The 24,573-nt window shown below is 44.7% G+C and overlaps 1 protein-coding gene across 2 annotated transcripts in view; it reads right to left on the bottom strand.

Moving 5' to 3' along the window:
- The window catches only part of GOLGA3 (golgin A3), a 117,144-nt gene extending 94,005 nt beyond the window's left edge, over window positions 1-23,139 (bottom strand). The window contains exons 1-2 of one of the 2 annotated variants that reach the window (XM_089653661.1): window positions 22,872-23,139; window positions 19,781-20,087 (exon numbers count right to left, since the gene is read on the bottom strand). In XM_089653661.1, coding sequence (XP_089509787.1) covers window positions 19,781-19,919 — 139 coding nt within the window. In that variant the 5' untranslated portion in view covers window positions 19,920-20,087; window positions 22,872-23,139. The remainder of the gene's footprint in view (window positions 1-19,780; window positions 20,088-22,871) is intronic. The other variant, XM_089653662.1, reaches the window with a different exon arrangement.
- Between the last annotated feature and the right edge of the window lie 1,434 nt (window positions 23,140-24,573).

Genomic DNA, 24,573 nt, shown 5'->3' with positions numbered 1-24,573 from the left:
GACAGCAACCATACAAACATTGTTATGTACTCTGTTTTGCTATAAACACATTTTGGTAATATACGGTTCAGTTGCACCACTGTGGAAATGCATATGCAATACATTTACAGTATCATGTTTAGAAAAATAAAATTATAATTAAAAAAAAGTTCTATAATAACCCAGATCAGTGGTTTAGAAACTGTGGACCAGGGGCGGATGCAGACCTTTGTGTGCTTTTATCTGGCCCTTGGTGCACTATTACGCCCACTAATACAAGACACTATTTTGCCAACTGACAACAGCAAAGGAGGACCCTTTCATCCAACAATACAAACAATGGGTCACTATTCCTCCCAACCATACCATCAATGGGTCACTATTCCTCTCCCGAATGCCAAATGTGTCGATATTTACTCCCACTGATGTTAGGAAAACTTTCACTCCCACTGACAACAGTTTGGCCTCCCTAAGGACAATAAACTGACCCTTTGCTTAGAAAGTTTGGAGACCCCTGTCCTAGATATATCTCATTCTTTTTGTATGAATAAAGAAAAGATATTAAACAACCTTATTGCTGCTTCTTCAGTCACTGTAGTGTCTTTAATTCACTACCATGTCAAGATAGGTATCACTGGGTAGGATAAATAAAAGAAGGGAAGAGGAGGGTAACCGGGAGCAACCAAAAAGGGATATAAAGTAAACTGTAGCAAATAACAAATAAGAGTAGATTCACTGGGATAAAGAGAGTGAAAGTTTTGGTTTGAGGGAAGTTGTCTCTGCATGAATGAGTGAGCACTTTGTGGTTAGTCTTGTGTAAAGTCACTCAAGGGGGTGTGGGTGGTGGTTTCTAAGCTTGGATTTCCCTGGTGCAGGAAAGCACTGTAATGGGACCAGGTAGCCCACATGTTGTAGAATCTATGATATTGATCTTTGCATGTGGCCTCCCATTTTTTGGTTCAATATCAGTCACCTTTCTGGTCCAATTGGCTCTGTGAAGGAAGGTTGTACTAAGTCAACATCCTCTTCAACATGATAGGGAGATAGTGATGAATAAACAGTAGTCAGTCTAGAGGGGACTTTACACCATTGAGAAAATAATTTATTACAAGTTCCCTGTATTTTAATTGAGGTGGTGTGAGTCAGATTCCTCATCTGCAGCATGTGTGATTCGGTATGGCTGCAGCCCAATCCCTCTGCCACTATATGATAAAGGATAAACCCCCTTAAAAGTCATCTTGTAACAGCTAATATATCAGATTACAGCGTACAGGGACGTGCATTCAGGGATGTTTACACAAGTATCAGTGTATGAGTACGCTGGTACATGTGTTAGACAAAAAATATATGGCAGGGTTATATATTAAGCAATATGGGCATTCAGGTTGTTGAAAATGAGATTCCCAAGAAGAAAGAACAGTGAAGGGCACATACAGTTGACCCAATAGGTCAAGTGTAATGAAACAGGGGATATACACCACCTTGTGAATGAGGGGAACCTGCAAGTCTAGACCCAGGCTTAATGTAAGCATTAGGTCACCATGCCAGGTGTTGTCAGATATGGCGTGCTAGGGAAAAGTGTGGATGGCACAAAGTCTTTAAGGCACAAGAGTAAGACATTCCTTGTCTAAGAGTTCTTGGATAACCAGGCAAGCCAAGGGTATGAGAAAGGTAGCTTGGGCAAAGGCCTGTGAATAATAAGGGGCAGAATACTTATAGGTCCATATCAGGAATCTGATAAGGGTTTAGTTCTGGACAGGCGAAGAACATTGAAAGGTATGCAGGCAGAACCCGGCTCCTTGCTTTGTGCATTTTTTAACCTTCTGGGTTTGGACTACTCGTGAACATTAACGCCCATTCATGATAGCGCTCTTAAGAGTCTATTTGTAAAGTATACAGATGACATGTTCCCACATTTCTGGGTCTTGATTAGGTAAGTGCTATACATTTCAATATGTATGGAAGTTTTTTTGTCCAAGATCTCATTGAAAATTTCCTTTAATTCTGGGCTTGTAGCCTCTAGTAAGCAGCTTCTAACTGACTAGGAAGGTAAGGGAACACATTTCTGTTTTAACGACTTGGCCCAGGTGTGTTGTCTCAGATTTAAGGTCATCAGTGTCTCAATTAAAAGCACTTTCCACTCTGAAGACAAAGTGTTCCAGGGCTGCTTTTGTAGGATTTGAGGTTCCACCCAGTCATTATTGCTCATGTTTGATGTAATATAATTGGAGCCCCATTACCTAAGTGAGTAATTATAGAGGGGATTGCTCACCGCATCTGAGGAGGTTAGAGTCATGGTATATGACAGCATGGCATGTTGGGTGCCATGGCATGACAACCTTGTAATTGTGCGTACTGGGCACGCGAATAGCTGTGTGTGTGTGTGTGCGCAGTCATTTTGACAAGTAAGAAGTCTCCTATGCTATCTTGCTATAAGAAAGGCATAGCCCAGTGACCTTTTCCCCCCTCCATCCTTCAGTTTATACAATACACAAACTGTTAACTGATGCCAGAACCTTGTTATCAATCCATTGATCAGACACACAGACTTCTCCATGAGCCCAATCCCCCATTCCAATCTGAAAACCCTAATAAAACTGTCTCCCTCGCAAGCTTGAGAAATCTGGAGACCTAACAGACCTTGGGTCATAAATACCTCACTGGAATACACACTTCTAATAGATGGTCAAATTCTAAAACTTCAGCATATTTCATAACTCATGAAATCATTACAGTACAGCCAAAATATATACATACACTATATTGGGATGCTTGCCTTTACACGCACATGAACTTTAATGGCATCTCAGTCTTAGTTCGTAGGGTTCAATATTGAGTTGGCCCACCCTTTGCAACTATAACAGCTTCAACTCTTCTGGGAAGGCTGTCCACAAGGTTTAAAAGTGTGTCTATGGGAATGTTTGACCATTCTTCCAGAAGTGCATTTGTGACGTCAGGCACTGATGTTGGACGAGAATGCTTGGCTCCCAGTCTCTGCTCTAATTCATCCCAAAGATGTTCTATTGGGTTGAGGTCAGGACTCTGTGCACGCCAGTCAAGTTACTCCACCCCAAACTCACTTATCCATGTCTTTATGGACCTTGCTTTGTCCTCTGGTGTGCAGTCCTGTTGGAACAGGAAGGGGCCATCCCCAAAACTGTTCTCACAAAGTTGGGACCATGAAATTGTCCAAAATGTCTTGATGCTTAAGAGTTCCCTTCACTGGAACACTGGAATCCCCCCTCCACCGAACTTTACACTTGGCACAATGCAGTCATGCAAGTACCGTTTTCCAGACAACCATCAAACCCAGACACGTCCATAGGATTGCCAGACAGAGAAGTGTAATTCGTCACTCCAGAGAACACGTCTTCACTACTCTAGAGTCCAGTACGAGCTTTACAACACTGCATCCGATGCTTTGCATTTGTAACATACCTGGTGGTAGAACCTGGAGTGCAGAGGAAAGCCTACCTTGCAGCTCTGGCTCAGGGGCCCTGGTAGAGTAACAGGGAGCCAGAAACGAATTCTCCTGCGCTCTAGGATCCAGGCGGGTGGCGGATGGATGGAACCAGAACTGGAAAATTCGACCACCAGTGCATATAGAGTTGTGCAGCTCCAAACAAGGCTGGGGAAGCCCGACCAATACTGCAAAGTGAGACAAAAATTGATGAAGAAGGGATGCCCTTCGAAATGCCTCAGCTGTACTGAGTGTCTACCCCCATGATGGGACTCGCACTGGCTCCTTATCTTTCAAGTCCCTCTGAGGACTCACATGCCTGATTTTATTCGCCGTTTGTGAGTATCATTTTGTATTTAATAAATTTTGGTTACTGAGGTAATGCGCAAGGTTGGTGCGCTTCTCGTTTTTGTCTCGCTTTAGAGTAACAGGGAGCGCCAGAGCAAAGAGGTGCATGAGTGCCTGGTAGGACTTCTGCGGATGGATGTTTACGTGCGTCAGGAATGCAGGAGCAGCTGGTAGATGGCACACTGACAGGAGTGCAGGAGCAGCTGGCAGAAGTGCAGAAATCGGCTTGGCAGATGACACTCTGGCAGAGGTGCAGGAGCAGACTGGCAGATGGCAAGATTCCGGCAAGGATAAGCCGGTTCCGGTGCAGTAGCAGAGGAAGGCAAGGTCAGGCAGTCCAGGTCAGCAACTAGCAGGCAGAGTAAGCATAAACGGCAGACAGAAGAATAGTCAAAGGGCAGGCCAGGGTTTGGTACAGGCAGCGTTCAAGCAGGGTCAATATCAAAGAAGCAACAGATTCACAAGTAACAGGATGCATGGGTGCTCAAAAGTAATAGACCAAAATGCCACTAATGCAAGGCACTAGCCCAGCTTAAATAGCCCGCCTGGCGCCAACGCGCCGTCGCACATGCGCACTCGCTAATAGGCCATGAGCAGGGCTAACAGGGGTTCTGTGCCTGCACATAGATATGCGCATTCCCTAACAGCATTGCACTTGGTGATGTAAGGCTTGGATGCAGCTGCTTGGCCATGGAAACCCATTCCATGAAGCTCTCTGCACACTGTTGTGCTAATCTGAAGGCCACACGAAGTCTGGAGGCCTTAGCTATTGATTCTGAAGACAGCTGGCGATTTCTGCGCACTGTGCACTTCAGCATGTGCTGACCCCCACTCTGTCATTTTACGTGGCCTACCATTTCATGGTTGAGTTGTAGTTGTTCCCAATTGCTTCCACTTTGATATAATACCACTAACAGTTCATCGTGGAATATTTAGTAACAAGGAAATGTCACGGATGGACTTATAGGTTGCCACCTGTGCAATAAAAGTCCATCCGTGCAATTTCCTTGCTATTCAATATTACACAGTCAACTGTTAGTGGTATTATAACAAAGTGGAAGTGTTAGGTTCCTACCAGTGGTAGCCTCTAGCGTTCCACAGACCGGAATCCCCCAAGGCGCGGAATCTAAGTCCCAACCTGCTTGTTCACCAGGGCCCCTGATGGTGGGGATGGACTTGGAGCAGGCCGAGACCAGGTCGCGGCCCCTGGGTTCACCCAGCTGCGGTAGAAGCACCACTGGAGGTGTATAGCAGGTGAGAGCCTGATGTGAGGAGGTAACAAGAGCAGTGTCGGGCAGGCCGGGTCGGTAACAGTCGAGGCAGCGTGGTACAAAATCAGTAGGCAGAAGGATAAACAGGTCACAAGCCGGGTTCGGTAGCAGGAGATCAGAACGTGCAGGGTTAAGCAGGAGAATGGTCAGACAAGCCAGGGATCAGAACAGGAGACAGACAGCAAATCAGGGTCAGGCAGGGTCGGCAACAAGACAATCTACAATACAGGAATTCAGGATACAGGTAAGACCATACGGCAACTAGACACAGCCCTGACCTGTTTTAAATAGGGTGCCCTGCACCCCGATTGGTGTCAGGCGCGCGTCCGCGATTGCGAGTGCGCATACGCGAGCACCGCTGCAATCGCGGGTGCCCAGGTCCCAATGCTTGCACGCCAGTGCGGCCGGGCACACCGCGCACGCGCAAACCCGTGCGCGATCGCGGTCCCTGACATTGCCCCCCCCTTACGGGCAGCCTCCGGATGCCCACCCGATTCCTCCTTTGAGGCTGGTTACGAAGGAACTCCTGCATCAATCTGGGAGCATGGACATTCTAAGCAGGTTCCCACGAATTCTCCTCTGGCCCATAGCCTTTCCACTCGATCAGGTATTGCACTTGACCACCCCTTTTCCTGCAATCCAAAATTGCCTCTACCTCAAATTCTTCCTCCCCGTTGATATCTATGGCCTCTGGAGGTCTAGATTTGCGGTCTAAAAAGGGGTCTGGAACTGCAGGTTTTAGCAACGACACGTGGAAAACAGGATTTATCTTAAGGGATTCGGGGAGAGCCAGTTTAAATGCCACTTCATTAACCTTACGTTCTACTTGGAAGGGTCCCACAAATTTGTGTGCCTATTTCCTTGATGGACATGTCAGTTTTAGGTTGGCTGTTGACAACCAAACCCGATCTCCGAGGTGTATGATCAATTCCCCCTTTCTCCTCCTGCCACAGAATTTTTTACTGTCTTCCTGGGCTCTAGCCATTGTTTCCTGTCATAACTTGTTATTGGTAGTAAAGAATTTTAAGGAGTCCTGGGCTGCAGGGACTGAGTTTTCTGGAACCAGGTCTGGCAGGAAGGTAGGGTGGAACCCATAGTTGGCGAAGAATGGGGATTGGTTGGTGGCGGAATGATTTGCATTATTATATGCGAATTCTGCCATTGGTAGAAGTGTCAGCCAGTCACCCTGTAGGAATGATGTACAACATCTCAGATATTGCTCGAGCGTCTGACTAGTCCGCTCTGTCTGCCCGTTAGTCTGTGGGTGATATGCAGAAGAAAAAGATAACTTAATCTCCAACCCCTCACATAGCGCCTTCCAGAATTTGGACGTGAATTGCACCCCCGTCTGAGACAATATTTTTTTGGCACTCCGTGAAGCCTCACAATCTCTTTAATAAAAACATGGGCTGTTTCGGAAGCAGATGGCGTCTTTGCTAGTGGAAGGAAGTGGGCCATTTTAGAAAGGCGATCTACCATTACAAAGATCACGGTGTAATCTTGGGAGGGTGGCAATTCTACAATAAAGTCTAAGGAGATCATACTCCAGGGTCGGTCAGGTATTGGCAAAGGTCTCAACAGGCCCCAAGCCCTGTCTCTGGTGGGTTTATTCCGGTTGCAGATGGGGCAAGACCTCACGTACGCTTCACAATCCTTGGCCATATTTGGCCACCAAAATGTGCGTTGTGCCAATTCTAAAGTCTTATGTATCCCAAAATGACCCGCCAGTGGATGGTCGTGGCAGCCTAAAACCAGGGACTGGGCCTCCTTGGGTACCAAGATCTTTTCCCCCCTCCAAAAAAAACCTTCCTTGCTCTGTAGTGAGGTCCCCGGTAGATCAGGAACCCGGGTGGAAGTGGCCTGCAGTTTGGATAAAAGCTCAGACTGGAGCAATAGGAAGCTACCTGCTGGCAAAATGGTATCCGGTTGGGGTGTCTCTCTAGGGTCCTCAAACATCCGGGAAAGAGCATCTGGTTTAGTATTTTTAGACCCAGGCCGGTATGTGATATGGAGACTAAACCTCGCAAAGAACAGTGCCCATCTGGCCTGGCGTGGACAGAGGCGTTTAGCTGTCTTCAGGTATTCAAGGTTTTTATGGTCAGTATAGACCAGAATGGGATGTAGGGATCCCTCTAACAGATATCGCGATTCCTCAAGAGCTGCCTTAATGGCCAACAATTCCCAATCTCCGATATCATAGTTTCTTTCCGAAGGGGAGAGCTTCCTAGAAAAGAAAGCCACCGGATGCATTAGCTCCTTGGTCCCTACTCTCTGTGACAACACTGCTCCTACAGCCACTTCTGATGCGTCTACCTCTAGTATATATGGCAATGATGCATCAGGGTGGCTCAGAATGGGAGCCGTTGAGAACAGCTTCTTCAATGCCTCAGAAGCAGCCTGTGCTGCTGGGGTCCATTGGAAACGTACCCCCACCTTGGTGAGCTGGGTAATGGGTGCTACCAGGCCTGAAAAGTTCTTTATAAACTTGTATAAAAATTGTCGAACCCAATAAACCTCTGAACTCCCTTCTTATCCGTGGGGGCAGCCCATTCCAAAATGGCCGAGATTTTCTGAGGGTCCATAGCGATCCCTATGGTGGAGATAATTAGACCTAAAAATGAGATACTTTCCTGCTCAAAACAGCATTTCTCGGCTTTAGCATAGAACCCATGCTGACGGAGTCGTTCCAGCACGCTCCTGACATGTCCCCGATGCGCCTCCAGAGACGAGGAAAATATCAAAATGTCATCTAGGTAGACGATCACAAAAATGTCAAGGAAATCTCTAAAAATGTCACTGACGAAGTGCTGGAAGGTGGCTGGCGCATTACACAACCCAAAAGGCATAACTAGACACTCAAAATGCCCAAACCAAGTGCGAAAAGCCGTTTCCCACTCGTCCCCCTCACGTATACACACCAGGTTATAGGCACCCCTGAGATCAAGTTTAGAAAAAATGGACGCTGTCTCCAACCTCTGAAACAACTCTGGGACCAAGGGAAGGGGGTAGCGGTTCTTGACTGTAATTTTATTGAGATCCCTATTGTCGACACAAGGTCTCAGGGATCGGTCCTTTTTTTCGACAAAAAAAATCCCTGCCCCGGCCGGTGATGTGGAAGGGCGGATAAATCCCTTCCGGAGGCTCTCATCAATGTATTCCTTCAGGGCCCCTAGCTCACGTTCTGACAGTGGGAAAATACGGCCGAAAGGTATTTCAGAACCTGGGAACAGATCAATGGGACAGTCATATGCCCGATGCGGGGGAAGAATCTCTGCCCCCCGTGGGCTAAACACATCAAGGAATTGATGATAGGCCGCAGGCACAATTTGGGCCAACTCGGCATCGGGGCTCACAGCTAATAGGGTCGGTGTTTCCAGTGGCAACCTAGGTAAGCAATGTTCCTGGCAGTACAGTGAGGGAAAGTGAATTGACCTGGTCTTCCAGTCAATGTGGGGGTCGTGAGCTCGTAGCCAGGGGAGCCCCATAATAACTGGAAAAAGGGGGGACGCAATGGCGTCCAAACGTAGAAGCTCCTGATGATGTCCTGCCACTGTGGTGTGTATAGGAGGGGTCTCCCGATCTACTGTCCCCGATTTTGAGACCCATCGGCCAAGAAAATATTCAGGCCATGCTCCTTGGCAAGTAACGGTATCTGTTGCTGGTCAGCAAAACCGAGATCGACAAAGCAGCTACATGCCCCAGAGTCAATAATAGCCGTCACCTGTATGCTTCATCCAGGGAGCTGAAAAGACACAGGCACAGCCAAGTGGGGTTGCCTGTGCACAAAGTAGACATAGCAGAAGAAATGGAAGAGGACTTACTGTATTTCTCAGGACAGGAGTGCACCATGTGACCCGCAGCTCCGCAGTACAGACACAGATTGGTAGCTCGACGCCTCTGTCGTTCCTCTGTAGAAAGGGAAGACCGCATCAGACCGAGCTGCATGGGCTCAGCCCCCTCTGATGGCTCTGGACTCTGATTGCCGACACTGACCCTTGGCATGACTGGTACCCTTGGCAGCATCCATGAGGTTCTTGGCCCCTGGCTGGACCTTTCCTGTCTCCTTTCCCGCAATCTGCGATCGATTTGGATGGCCCGGTCTATTAGGCCTTCGAAGGAATCAGGGACTCCTATTCTTGCCAACTCGTCCTTTAGCGGTTCTGATAATCCCAACCGGAATTGATGGTGTAAGGCTGCATCGTTCCATTGAGTGTCTCCACTCCAATGCCTAAACTCAGCAGCATAATCCTGCACAGCCCAGCGTCCCTGTTGTAGAGAATAGAGGGCTGCCTCAGCCGAAGCAGCTCGATGCGGGTTGTCGTAAAGCTGTGCCATTGCCTTAAAGAAGGTGGCTACAGTGTTCAAATGTGGGTGGTGGGCCTCCATCAGGCGATGAGCCCATCCCTGCAAAAGGGATATTATAATTCCTACCTCCAGACTCTGTCATGGCCGTATGGTTCTCTTAGGTTCCTACCGGTGGTAGCCTCTAGCGTTCCACAGACCGGAATCCCCCAAGGCGCGGAATCTAAGTCCCAACCTGCTTGTTCACCGGGGCCCCTGATGGTAGGGATGGACTTGAAGCAGGCCGAGACCAGGTCGCGGCCCCTGGGTTCACCCAGCTGCGGTAGAAGCACCACTGGAGGTGTATAGCAGGCGAGAGCCTGATGTGAGGAGGTAACAAGAGCAGTGTCGGGCAGGCCGGGTCGGTAACAGTCGAGGCAGCGTGGTACAAAATCAGTAGGCAGAAGGATAAACAGGTCACAAGCCGGGTTCGGTAGCAGGAGATCAGAACGTGCAGGGTTAAGCAGGAGAATGGTCAGACAAGCCAGGAATCAGAACAGGAGACAGACAGCAAATCGGGGTCAGGCAGGGTCGGCAACAAGACAATCTACAATACAGGAATTCAGGATACAGGTAAGACCATACGGCAACTAGACACAGCCCTGACCTGTTTTAAATAGGGCGCCCTGCGCCCTAATTGGTGTCAGGTGCGCATCCGCGATTGCGAGTGCGCATGCGCGCTGCAATTGCGGGTGCCCAAGCCCCAATGCTCGCACGCTAGTGCGGCCGGGCACACCGCGCATACCCGTACACAATCGTGGTCCCTGACAGGCAGCAACTGGAAACAACACTAACTCAGCCACAAAGTGGGAGGCCATGTAAAATGACAGAGCGGGGTCAGCACATGCTGAAGCGCACAGAAGTCGCCAACTGTCTGCAGAGTCAATAGCTAAAGACCTCCAAACATCCTGTGGACTTCAGATTAGCACAACAACAGTGCATACAGAGCTTCATGGAATGGGTTTCCATGGCTGAGCAGCTGCACCCAAGCCTTACATCACCAAGTGCAACGCAAAGTATCGGATGCAGTTGTGTCAAGCAGTGTCAAGGAGAATGGCACTTGCCTGACTGCATTGGGCCAAGTGTAAAGTTTGGTGGAGACGGGGCGATTATGGTGTGCGGTTGTTTTTCAGGGGTTGGACATGGCTCCTTAGATCCAGTGAAGGGAAATCCTAAGGCATCAGCATACCAAGACATATGGGAGAATTCCAGGCTCCCAACTTTGTGGGAACAGTTTGGGGATGGCCCCTTCCTGTTCCAACATGACTGCACACCAGTGCACAAAGCAAGGTCGATAAGACATGGATGAGCGCGTCTGGGGTGGAGGAAGTTGACTGGCCTGCAAAGAGTCCTGACCTTAACTCGATAGAACACCTTTGGGATGAAATAGTGTAGAGACTGGGAGCCAGGCCTTCTCATCCGACATCAGTGCCTGACCTCACAAAAATGCTTCTGGAAGAATGGTAAATTATTCCCATAGACACACTCCTAAACCTTGTGGACAGCCTTCCCAGAAGAGTTAAAGCTGTTATAGCTGCAAAGGGTGGGCCAGCTCAAAATTGAACCCTAAAGACTAAGACTGGGATGACATTTAAGTTCATGTGCATGTAAAGGCAGGCGTCCCAATACTTTTGGCTGTCACAAGTTACCCTGCAGCTTCTTGTGTGTTTATTCTTACATCCTTGCTGCTCTTGATTTCTCACGTGTGTCTGTGCTCACCTGTGGGCGTCGTCTGCTATTCTCTGGGTATTATGTCCTTCCCTTTCATCACTTCCTGGGCCACCTCCTAGCTGGCTTATCTATTTAAGACATGCTCAATCTGTCCCACTTTGCCTGAGCAACGTGTTGTTGTTGGAGCTCCCTTGTGTTTCTACTGAGAATCCTTTACAGTCTGTGTACCGACTCTGGCTTCGTTCCTGACATTGTTAGTTTTCCGCCTGTCCTGACCTCGGCTTGCCTACTGGATTTCCTGGTCTACTCCCGTTGTACCCTGCTCCCGTTAGTGGTCCCCTCTACCTCAGCTGGGTGTACCTGGGGGCCGCGACCTGGTCCCAGCCTGCTGCAAGTCCATCCAAACCATCAGGGGCCCTGGTGAACAAGCAGGTTGGGGCTTAGACTCGGCGCACTGGGGAACCCCAAGTTGTGGATCAAAGAGCTCACTACCACATGTGCTGACATTGGCAATATAGTGTGTGTATAGACACACACACATTTGTATGCCCCCTATCAATTTTATATTAGATGTTTTATATAATAGTGGCAAAATATTTCTCCTATTTTGGGAATTTAAAAGAGAAAGTCTGGTTCTGCACACACAGTTTGACTGTCTTATTAAAAACAAAAGAAAAAAAAAAAAAACAGAATCCTTTGGTGGATCACACCCTACACTTTCTCTAAGCTTTTATTTTTTGACCTTTACACCGTAAGCAACAGGAAACACCAGACTGAAACCTGTATATTTATAGCAGGATGGTAAAAAAATTCTGCTTAAAAAATGTTGCTTGAGGAATGTAAAGAGACCATAAAAAGGGTGAATTACGGTATGAGATTATAAACATCACGACGCTCAGTGTATATTTAGCAAGCAACCTACACAATTGGAGGTGTACCCCCCCTTTGAAGGGTCAGTTCAGACAAAACTCGTATTTCCATTTTAGTAGATGCTGGGAAGCTAAACTGTCTGAACCCTTTCTTACATATAAGTTTGTCTTTCTTTCCAAAAATGCTCCAGCCACAAGAATTTCAATTTTATTTAGTAATAATCTCAGTCATCAATCTCAGTGATGTACATTTAATGAACCCGAACACAAGACCAATCATCAAAACATCTGCTAGGAGGGAGATAGTCCTCAGTGGATCAATGTGAGTAATTATGAATGATTTTAGGCAAGAACAGCAAATCTTCATTTCACAGTACAATATACAGGTGCATCTCAATAAAGTAAAATATCAAAAAGTTAATTTCAGTAATTTAATTCAAAAAGTGAAACTCATATTATATAGATTCATTACACACAGAGTGATACATTTCAAGCGTTTCTTTCTTACACACAATCATGGGGAAGACTGCTGACTTGACCGTTGTCCAGAAAACAGACACTGACACCCTTTACAAGGAGGACAAGTTAGAAAAGATCATTGCTAAATAAGCTGGCTGTTCTCAGAGTGCTGTATCCAAGCATATTAGTGGAACGTTGAGTGGAAGGAAAAAGTGTGGTGGAAAAAGGTGCACAAGCAACAGGGATAACCGCAGCCTTGAGAGGATTGAAGCAAAGGCCAATCAAGAATTTGGGTGAGGTTCACAAGGAATGGACTACAGCTTGTGTCAGTACTTCAAGAGCCACCACACACAGATGCATTCCTTGTATCAAGCCACTCCTGAACCAGAGACATCAGAAGCGTCTTACCTGGGCTAAGGAGAAAAAGGACTGGAGTTGACTGTTGCTCAGTGGTCCAAAGTCCTCTTTCCGGATGAAAGTAAATTTGGCATTTCATTTGGAAATCAAGGTCCCAGAGTCTGGAGGAAGAGTGGAGAGGCACAGAATCCAAGTTGCATGAGGTCCAGTGTGATGTTTCCACAGTCAGTGATGATTTGGGGAGCCATGTCAACTGCTGGTGTTGGTCCACTGTATTTTATCAAGTCCAAAGTCAGTGCAGTCCTCTATCAGGAAATCCTAGAGCATTTCATGCTTCCCTCTGCTAACCAGCTTTATGGTGATGCTGATTTCATTTTCCAGCAGGACCTGGCACCTGCCTACACTGCCAAAAATACCAATACCTGGTTCAATGATCATGGTATCACTGTGCTTGATTATCAACTAAAACATTATCTAGAACAATAAATGCTGGTTCTAACTGAACCAGCATTACAACATCTTTGTCCCAGATGGAGTACATTTGTAAAAGAAAGAATCCCCTCCCTTAAAACGTGATCACTGCTCATTGCACTTATGATATTAATTACAGAGCCTCTGTGAAGTCATATGGCAGCTGCTGGCACAGTTTTCAATAGGGTTTTCTATTTTTCTGACCTTTGAGAACACAAAGCATAACTGAAAAAAAAAAAAACCCCTACATACACGTAAATTCATCTTCAAAGAAAACCAATTCATGTGCTATCGGCCTCACAACAGCAGTCCCAAGGTGCCTGTTGATATACCTTGTTTCCCCGAAAATAAGACCTACCCCAAAAATAAGACCTAGTACTATTTTTGGGAATTGCTGAAGTATAAGACCTACCCTGAAAATAAGACCTAGTTGTGATCAGCTGTTCCAGCACCTCTGGCACTGGCCCTGTGTACACCAATATCTACTGTCTCCTATAAACACAGAAGCGCGGCTTTTGTGTTTCCAAGTGACAATCCCTCTTGTAAGTAACAGCACCATCTGCTCCCGCAGAACCCCCCTACCTCTGTACTCACTGTGGGACAGGGAAGGAACAGGTATCTGAAGGTGCAGTGTGTTTTGGGGTGGGGTGGGGAGGGGCGGGGCATCTCATCCTGCAGCCTAATGCATAGAAGCCAAAGCCTCAGGGGTGATCACCAGCCAGTGGGGAAGAGACGGAGTGGTGAGTGAACTTGGTGCACTGAGTGGGAAGATAGGACACGAAGCTCACTTCTGCATCCCCTGCAACTCACCCCTGCACCCTGTCTGTGGCTCATCTCTGCACCCTGTTTGAAACTAGGTGTCAATTCTCCTCTGCAACATCTGACTGCAACTCACAACTGTCATCTGTCATCAGCCGGCCCTCTCTATAGTAACCCTCATCCACAACTGCCTACAGCTCATCTCTGCACCCCCTGGCAACACCTGTACAATAAAAAAATAAGACCTACCAAGAAAATAAGACCTAGTGTGTTTTTTTCAGCCAAACAAATATAAGACAATGTCTTATTTTCAGGGAAACACTGTATCATTCAAAAAGCACTCCTACCCAGACATGCACTACTTGGAGTTGAAATTGAAGCAGAGATACCCCCAAGTCTGACAAAGGTCAAACTGCGTACCTCTTTGTGTGACCAATGTCTGTCTTTATCAAGGGGCCTATTGACTTAGATATATATATTATAACATTTTAACTGTTTCCCTCTTACACTACACTTCAGTTTAAAACTTTCTTCAGTTACCTCAAATAAGTAATAATTCAAATAAAATAATGTGTATATTCATACACTGTAAATATAGACTTACACAAGCTAGTATCCACTTACAAGTTAAAATAAAATGAATTATTATTATAAAGGATTGTTATAGCGTCAACAGTTTGCGCAGCGCTTTACAAATGAAGGCAGACATAACAGTTACAATACAATTTGGTACAAGAGGAATCAGAGGGCCCCGCTCGTTAGAGCTTTACAACAAAAGCAGCTGTCCTGTATACAAAAATACTCAATTGTTCTGCTCAAGCACATCATGACCTTTAAAAGGATATCCTTAAATAAATCAGATCACCTAAAACATTACACATCAGAATACCACAATCTGAAGTCAAGTAATGCAGAGCTAGATCAATGTTTCTATAGAGATATACATTCTAACCCTGCCCAGTATAATGCTGTGAGGAAAAAAAAATCACTACACTCAAATCACCAGCAGATGCTGGAAATGCAGGTGAAATCTAGACTTTCAGGTCCAGCTCCTGGTCATACCAGGCAGTTGCAAGAGGGTGCAGGAGCAGATATGAAACCTTCATTTGAAGATGCTCTGTCACCTTTCTCATGCAGGACAAAGTAGCAGGGTCTCCTTATATTTCAATGATTTTTTATTAATTTTTAAACAGTATAAAATAGAGGCAACAAAACACGCCCATGCAGGGGCTATCAATTGCACATATAAAAAAATTTAAAAAATAGAAAAAAAACAGTGCTCTAACGCCAACAGAGCAAAAGGTACGCCCACGCAGGGGCTATGAATGGCACATAAGTTACAAGAACATTAATATAACTCTGACTGTAACAAACTAAAAGCAGCTATCCACTGCCACACCAAAAACAAACAGAAAAAGAAAAGAAAGGAGGAGTACAAAGAGAAAAAAAAAAAATATATAACAAAACCAAAGAGCAGGGGTCCAAGAATGCCAATACCGAACACCATCACATCCCTAGACTAGCCGGGGGAGCGTGGGAAAGGTATATTGCAACCACGGCTCCCATATTTTCAAAAATGTACGTTGGGAGTCGTTGCAGATACTCGACATCTGTTCATTGAGCATCATAGTGGTCATACGATCCCGCACCCACTGAAGAGAGACAAACGGGCTCTTCCAGGCTTGAGCAATTGTTCTAGTGGCTGATAAAAACAAATAGGAAGCCAACTTCTGCTGGTGAACCAAGAGGCCCGGTATGGGGCAAAGAAGCAAAGCATACCGAGCATCCCGGCGAATGGAGAGATGGAACAAGGTGAAAAGGAGGCCAAACACACGAGACCAAAAACTAAACAGTCTCGGGCATGACCACCAGATATGCAATACATCTCCACAATGGCCACAACCCCGAAAGCATCGATCACTGCAGGCAGGGTTTGCCTGGGCCAAACGAGCCGGAACCCAATACCAACAAAACAATACTGGTCGCATTAAATGAGCATTTAGCTAGAAGCGACCAGGCCCTATTCCAGTCCTCCGGATCGACAACCACTCCCAGGTCGTGCTCCCACTGAACAACATATGAAAAGAGAAGTATGCGACGAGCGTCTGTTCAAAGCTGCATAAAGAAGGGAGATAAGGCCCGGGGCGCCCAGATGCTGTTGGCAAAGCTGTTCAAAGGAAGATTTCTGGTACGGGAAAGCAGAAGTGCCCCGCAGCGAGAGCAGCCAGTGCCGCAATTGAAGGTATTGAAAAAATTCCGCCAGAGAGACATCCCGGGACTCCCGAAGAGAATTCCAGGTGGGGAAAGACCGAAAAATCAAAAAGTGTCACACCTGCGAAAAACCATTGGCCACCCACCAAGAAAATGCACTCAGTTGATCTAAACCCGGTGGGAAAAGAGGGTTGGTAATAATTGGGAGCAAAGCCAGGAAAGGTGACATCAGGCCACTGGAGTAACGTACCGAGTCCCAGACTTGTAAGCCATGGAGCAACATCGGACTCAGTGCCATAGGGCGCAGGGCAGGGGGAAGCCATAGAAGCGTCGATGTTGCGATAGGGGCACAATTAGGTAGTTCCAGCAGGACCCAGAGAGGAACATCAGAGGAAGCGTGCAACATAGACAGCGGGGCAATCTGGCTCGCCTGATAATACTTAGTTACATTAGGCACCCCAAGACCACCCTGGAGTCTATGAACAAAATGCGTATTTCTGGGAGACTCTGGGGCGCTTATCGGCCCAGATAAAACGCATAATCTTCGCCTGAATCAACCGAAGAAAATGAGGGGGAACCCGCACTGGGAGGGTGCGAAAATAATATAACAATTTCGGCAAGATGGTCATTTTCACTGAAATAACCCGTCCTATCCAAGACAGGAGCGGAAATTGCCAAGAATGCATAAGAGAGGACACAGAGCAAAGCAATAGATAATAATTTACAGCAAACAGGGAGTCATAGGTGGGGGTCAAGCAAATGCCTAGGTATTCAAGATAAGAGGAAGCCCATTTGTAAGGGAAGCAGGACTGTAGGCGCGAAACCAAATCGGAGGCCAAAGTAATATTGAGAGCGACAGTCTTATCCAAGTTAATACGGAGACCCGAAGTCAAGGAGAAGCGCTCAAGAACCTGTTGCAAATTAGGAAACGTCGTCAGGGGATTAGTGAGAGTCAAGAGGGCATCATCCACAAAAAGGTTCAACTTGAACTCCTGTCCCGCGTATGGAACCCCCGATACAATGCAATCGGTCCGGAGCGCTAGTAGCAGGGTCTCTTTAACCACTTCCTGTCCGGCCCATGTATATAAACGGCTGGCCGGTGGCAGTGCAGGGTCGGGTGGCCATTTATAAATGGCCTCCCCGCACCTTGCTTGTGTGCGCTCCCTGGGAGCGCGCAGCACCACAATCCGGTGCCCATTGTGTCCTCTGGACACAGTGGAACACCGATTGTTGGACGGGACCTCTGTGCGAGGTCCCGATCATGTGATCACTGATTGGCCAATATGTGATCACTGATTGGCCAATTAGTGATCACATGCTGAGTAGTAAGCAAGATGTCACTTCTGACATCATTGCTTACTACGTGAAATTTGTGAATGATCACAGAGGTCACATGGTACAAGGCTATTCACAACAGCCTTGTACCATGTGACAAGCTGTGACCAATCACAACTCACAGTAGTTCTCAATGGCTGCAAGAATGCAGCCAGACAGAAATAGAAATTATTGCTTTTACAGCCTTTATGGGTGTAAAAGCAATCCGTGTAAAAAAAAAAATCTTCATCACCCCCCACAAGTATCACATGGTGACACTGTACTGCTAGGGTGACAGTATGTAAGAAAAACAAAAAGAAAAACATAAATATAAAAAAAATAAAAAAATGTAAAAAAAAAGTTTAAAAATTATAATTTTTGGTTATAAACTAAATTTGGGGTTTGTTTTTTTTGCTAAAAATGATAAACGGAAAAAAATTTGACCAAGATCTATGTTGAAAAACACTATTTATTTGCAAAATTTTATAAGAAAAACACTTTTTTTCAAAATGTTTGGACTTTTTCATTTACATAGCAAAAAAAATAAAAATCCCAGTGGTGAATAAATACCACCAAAAGCTTTATCTGTCTCAAAAAAATGCTAAAAAATTCACATGGGTACAGTGTTGCATGACCGTGCAATTGTCAAATTGTGATATCGCTGAAAGCTGAAAATTGGCCTGGACAGGAAGGGGGTAAAAGTGTCCAGACTGGAAATGGTTAAAGCCACCTCAGCCCAGTTATACTTTTCACAATACTCCTCAACTGGTTCTACCTCCAATTCAGCAATCGGAAAACATCAGGTATTGGCTGGTTTTGGAGCCTGGAAACACCAACATCAGCTAACCTGCTAAAACAGGCATGCAGAGCAGAAAAGTCGGAGTTTCCAATCTGCATGTGTTCGGGGTCAGTGATTCAGAAAGCACCAAAGCTACTGGATCAGTATGATAACCAGACAACTAGTATTTTCAGAATATCAATAAAGTAGAAAAGCTCTTAAAAGTATTATTAAACCTCGACCTTTTTAAATGCACTGAGTAATGTCAAGCAGAGCAACATTACCCACTACATTTTATCTTATATTTAGTTTATCTTATATTTGTACCTAACCACTTCCTTTCCCTTGCTTCTCACCACCGCCGACTCCAGGTCCACAGCACCCCTTTCCCCAAACTTACAGGTAGTGAAGCACACTCCCTGTGCCATTCACATGTATAGTTCAGCAGGGACAGCACACAAAGAAGCCACCCAAAGACAGAAACCTGAGAAATGGTACTTCCTCAGAAGCATTGGAAAATAGCCACAGCATTAAACAATTGTCCATGCAAACAAGGTAAGTTCTGAGGTCTACAGCACAATATGGTTTTTTTTTAATCACAGGTTAATAGCAATTCACTGTAAAATTCTTGTTTAGGAGAAATTCCCCTCCAGGTTAAGTATAATTGCAAGGAATTTATCAGCGTTTTTTTGCTGAAGCCTACTTTTTTTCAGTAGACGTTGCAAAATATCACTGCAGCAACTTCCGCAAAATCACTGCCAAGTGGTGGTGGTAGGTCTGTTTTCTATAATGATTTGATCAACCCCAGAGTTGTAATAAGAGAAACACTGCATCCCCACCGTCCCTTTAGATGTGTGACATATCGTCACCAAAATGAATGACTCGCTGCAGTACAGTAGACCAAAGGACAGAGTCGGGGGATATCGGACATCTTACTTTAAACTGTGCATACTACTACAGTACAATTACATGAACAGAAAAGGGGATGTGCTCTTTACACAACTATATAAAGACATAAATATGGCCTAAAAGTTTACTTTTGGGGCAAAGGTAGAAAGGTGATCTTCAATAGTACAGATATGCAAAATAGATTGTGTAGCAATTATATATTGTATATCAATTTTAATCAAAAATTAGTTCTAAAAAAGTTCTGTGTAAATACCTTTTTTTAATCAGCTTCAGTGCAGTCAAAAGATCTGTAAGCTGTGGAGTAGGTAGTTTTAAAAGGAACTACCTACAGAAAGGTGTTGTAAAGTTTTTATTGAATTCCATATGTCTACATACTAAAGTACTGTAATATCCTGTTAATTCCTCTATTATGTTTCCTTTGCTTTTTCTACATCAATACATGATGTTTTTGCACTTGATAATATATATTAAGTGATCAGAAATAAAGCAATAAAATCTGTTCAATTTCACAAATCTTGTTTAGAAAACATTTCTAACATCATCTTCTCAGACAATGATTAAAAGGAAAATCCATGCAACTCACCAATATTGCTACCACCACTAAGTGATGTGTTTAGCTCAGCTCTGGCATCAGCAAGTCCATCCTGCTTGAGAGCAGTCCCAGTGTCAACAAGTGTTGCAGCCTGCACACCAAGAGGGTCAGATACAGGCTGCGTGCTCATATCTGCACTTTATTGTATATGGGGTAATAACCAGTGTTCTATTAAAAGTTAATAAACCTCACATATGTGCTGTATTTGCATAAGCCAATGGATGAGCATGGTGGAATGGCTTCCATAAACAGAGTCACAACACAAAACTGAATGTCAGTCCATCACATGTAAAATGACCTGAAAGACAAAAGCACTGTATAAAAATGCATGATTGCACAGCTTATATACTAGATAATTACAGCTTTCACATTCACCAGTCTTAGCAACATGGTAATCTCAAACAATGCTTGCTTTCGCACAATACAAAATCATGTCATTTAAAATCAAACACATGCAAAAAAAATTTGCAAATGAGAACTGTGCTTACAGAACTGTTGATAAACTAGAGACCATGCAATTTCTTAGTTTTACTTGCATAAAAAATTAGCTAATTACTTACAAAGAAAATCATCAGTAACTCACTGAAGAGGATTTACTAAATATGGGATGGACAGGATCTGGAGCAGCTGTGCAACCAATCAGCTTCTAGCTTTGATTCTCAATGCTTAACTGAAAAGCTGATTGGTTTCTATACACAGCTGTTCCAGTTTCAGTAAATTCCCCCGACTGGATGTTATACAACATAAAATGTATAGCAGCTGCAGTTAAATGCCTGGAGCTTGATACACGTGCAAAACGCCAGATGTGTCACTTTTTAGGATGTACTACGGAAATGTCTGTGGCAAGATCATGGACATAGGATACACAGAACATTCTGCAGTAATGTTATGGACATACGATACATAGAAATATCTGAGGTAATGTTATGGACATAGGATACACTAGAGGAACAATGATAATAATACATACAGTTATAGGACTGACAGTCAGGAATAGAGATAGAAGACCCTGGGTGATATTTACTAAAACTACAGTAGTGTGCATATTAACAAATCAGCTTCTAGCATCAGCATGTTTAGTTAGGTATTGATAACAAAAGGAAGATACTGATTGGTTGCCATGTACAACTGCTCCATATTGTTTGCTCCAGTCTTAGTAAATTCCCCATAAAATAATTAAATGGGGCATGCAGTATACACAGGAAACCCTGATCATGGCACGGTGTCAGCACACTGCTCTCTCTGTCAGCCTCTGATATGTGAGGATGTGGCAGGGAAGAGAATGCCAAGTTCTGCCCAGAGCGGCTGTCACTATCCGGCTCAATGGCATGACACAGAAATGAAGGCTCTGTATATGGAATGAATGCACTGTAGAGGTCTTTATATAGGGAGTGAGGGCCCTGTATATAGATGCAATGTGTTATCTGTATAATAGAAAAATTAGAGCGGTGTACATGAAATGAAGGCTCTGTATATAGAATGAAGTCTCTGTAGAGGGCTCTATAAGGAATGAGGGCTCTGTATATGGAATGAGAGCTATGTATATGAAATGATGGCACTGTATATAGATTCAGCACTCTGTATAATAAAAATAAAAAATTATAGCTTTATACATGAAATTAAGGCTCTGTAAATGGAACGAGGGCAGTGTATATGAAACGAAGGCTCTGCATATAACATGAGGGCTCTGTACATGAAATGAGGGCAATGTATATAGAACAAGGGCTCTGTATATAGAATGAGGGCTCTCTATAACAAAAATTTAAAAAAAGGTGTGTACATGAAATAAGGGCTCTGCATATAGAACGAGGGCTCAATTTAATAAAGATTAAAAAAGGTGTGTACATGAAATGAGGGCTCAGTGTGTAGAACGAGGGCTCAGAGCACAGAACGAGGGCTCTGTCTATAGAACGAGGGCTCAGTTTAATATAAATTAAAAAAAGGTGCATACATGAAATGAGGGCTCAGTGTACAGAACGAGGGCTCAGTGTGTAGAATGAGGACTCAGTGTGTAGAATGAGGACTCAGTGTGTAGAATGAGGACTCCGTTTAATAAAAATTAAAAAAAGGTGTGTACATGAAATGAGGGCTCAGGGTACAGACCGAGGGCTCAGTTTAATAAAAATTTAAAAAGGTGCGTAGATGAAATGAGGGCTCAGGGTACAGCACGAGGGCTCAGCGTAATAAAAATTAAAAAAAGGTGTGTAGATGAAATGAGGGCTCAGGGTACAGAACGAGGGCTCAGGGTACAGAACGAGGGCTCAGTTTAATAAAAGTTTAAAAAGGTGCGTAGATGAAATGAGGGCTCAGGGCACAGCACGAGGGCTCAGCATACAGCACGAGGGCTCAGGTTAATAAAAATTAAAAAAAGGTGTGTAGATGAAATGAGGACACAGGGTACAGAACGAGGGCTCAGGGTACAGAACGAGGGCTCAGGGTACAGAACGAGGGCTCAGTTTAATAAAAGTTTAAAAAAGGTGTGTAGATGAAATGAGGGCTCAGCGTACAGAATGAGGGCTCAGTTTAATAAAAATTTAAAAAAGGTGTGTAGATGAAATGAGGGCTCAGCGTACAGAATGAGGGCTCAGTTTAATAAAAATTTAAAAAAGGTGTGTAGATGAAATGAGGGCTCAGGGCGCAGAAGGAGGGCTCAAGGTGCAGAACGAGGGCTCAGCGCGCAGAACGAGGGCTCTGTATAATGAATATTAAATAAAAGAGAGATGTGTACTCATGAGTGTGTGCATGAAGTGAAGTCTCAGTGTATAGACTTAGCACTCTGTATAAGGAGATAGAAATGAGAGCTATGTATATGAAATGAGTGCTCTGTGTACAGAATGAAGGCTCTGTATATAAAATGAAGGTTCAGTATATGGAATGAGGGCTCTGTATATGGATATAGCACTCTATGTGAAAAAAAAAAAAAATAGAGCTGTGTGTATGAAGTGAAGTCTCTGTATTACAGATTTAGTACTCTGCATAAGGAAATAAAAATGAGAGCTATGTATATGAAGTAAAGGCTCTGTATAAGGAAGGAGGATTGTGTATAGGGAATGGAGGCTCTGTAAATGGAGGAGGGTCTCACCGTAGTGTATGCAGACCCAGCTCCCCTGGCTCCTGTCACTCCACTCCCGGCTCCAGCTTGTCCCCCAGTCGGCCTCTCCCAATAGACGTGGCTCTCAGTGACCGGTCTGGTGTCTCTTCATTTACCTTCCCTGTAGAAACAAGTCACACACGGAACCATAGTACGGTGCGGCAGCTGCATGCCTGACAATGACAGCGCCTGTCGCATTCCGCTCTGGGCTCCAGCTAGAGATGAATAGAGCAGACAGAGGCACTTTGACAATAATGCCACTTTCCACCAAATATGAATCTTCCTTGTTTCCGAGAGGAAGTCAATGGGTTGCACCAATAACTTCCGGTGACACCTGGAAGAGATGTAGTGGGGTTGGCTGTCAATGTAAACATTACAGGAGTTAAGGTTTTATGGTAATTTACGTGACCTGTTTCCATTTCAAATTTTCAAACAAATGAAGGGGGAATGAGCATTGATGTTTTATGAAGTAAACTGTCAGTTTACAATAGACGGGGAAGTCAGCTCTAAATCACCATGACAGTATAGTACAGGGTTGCCAACTGTCAGTAAATTTACAGTTTGTAAAAATCTGATTTTTTTACAACTGTAAATATCGGGCTGATCATTTGTCATGCTGTGTTGACTTTTGTAAGTGTAAACCAGTCAGATTACTTGTTATATGTGTTGTCAGTGTTTCCATATTGTGTTTCTACTCTTTAAATATTGTCTTAGATTTAATGTCATTTTTCAGGTTGTCAGTAAAATATGTGATCCGCCAGTAAATTGTTTTCATGTTTTGTCAATAAAAAGGTTGTCAACACTGATATAGTATACACAGAGCTGTGAGTGTGGGAGGTAGGGGAGATGCCACAGTGCTGTAGGAAGGAATTTGCATTCAGGGTGTTGGGGGGTCCCCAGGGTTCGCAGACGTGACTTTCTTATGTATGACTTTTATCAGAATATTATAACGATCTGTACATTTAAATTTCCAGCTCAATTAAATGTCCCCGCACAATGTTTTTGAAGAATGTAGTACTAAATTTTCAAGGGAGGATTTCACAGAGATTTTTAATTTCCTTAAAGCGGAGTTCCACCTGAAAAAAGAAAAATAAAAGCAGCTATAAAAACTGTAGCTGCTGACTTTTAAAATGCAGACATTTATCTGTCCCGTGGTGTCCTCACCACCGCTGGTTTCACCGGCCGTCTTCTCTCCCTGGCACCGGCATCTTCAGTGTGGGTACCTGGCTGTGACAGCTTCACAGCCAGGTGCCCACTGCGCATGCGGAAGCGCTGCGCTTTGCGAATGGCCCCGTAGTCTTTTGGAACCTGCGTGTGGGAGGGGGGACAACTTCCGCTTCCGATCGTCTAGGCAATCCCCCTTTCCAAAGGGAGCGGGGGACAAAGACTTAAAGTGGAACTTCCCCTTTTGGGCGGAGCTCTGCTTTAAGCACTTGACCTCTAGAAGCCTTACCCCCCCCCCCTTTCAGGGCCAGGCCACTTTTTGCTTTTTGGCACTGCGATCCTTTAACTGACAGTTTCGCAGTCATGCAACACTATACACGAATGAACTTTTCATCAATTTGTTCACACAAATAGAGATATCTTTTGGTGGTATTTGATCACCACTTTTATTTTTTGTGCCATAAATGAAAAAATACCAGAAAATAAAAAAAAACAATATTTGTTATTTTCTGCTAAAAAATATATCCAA

Source organism: Staurois parvus, unplaced genomic scaffold (genome assembly GCF_062004578.1).
Source record: "Staurois parvus isolate SC_StPar_1 unplaced genomic scaffold, SC_StPar_1.0 ptg000719l, whole genome shotgun sequence".
Taxonomy (NCBI): domain Eukaryota; kingdom Metazoa; phylum Chordata; class Amphibia; order Anura; family Ranidae; genus Staurois; species Staurois parvus.
The sequence above is the reverse complement of the archived record's forward strand: the minus strand, read 5'-3'. Positions and strand labels throughout refer to the sequence as shown.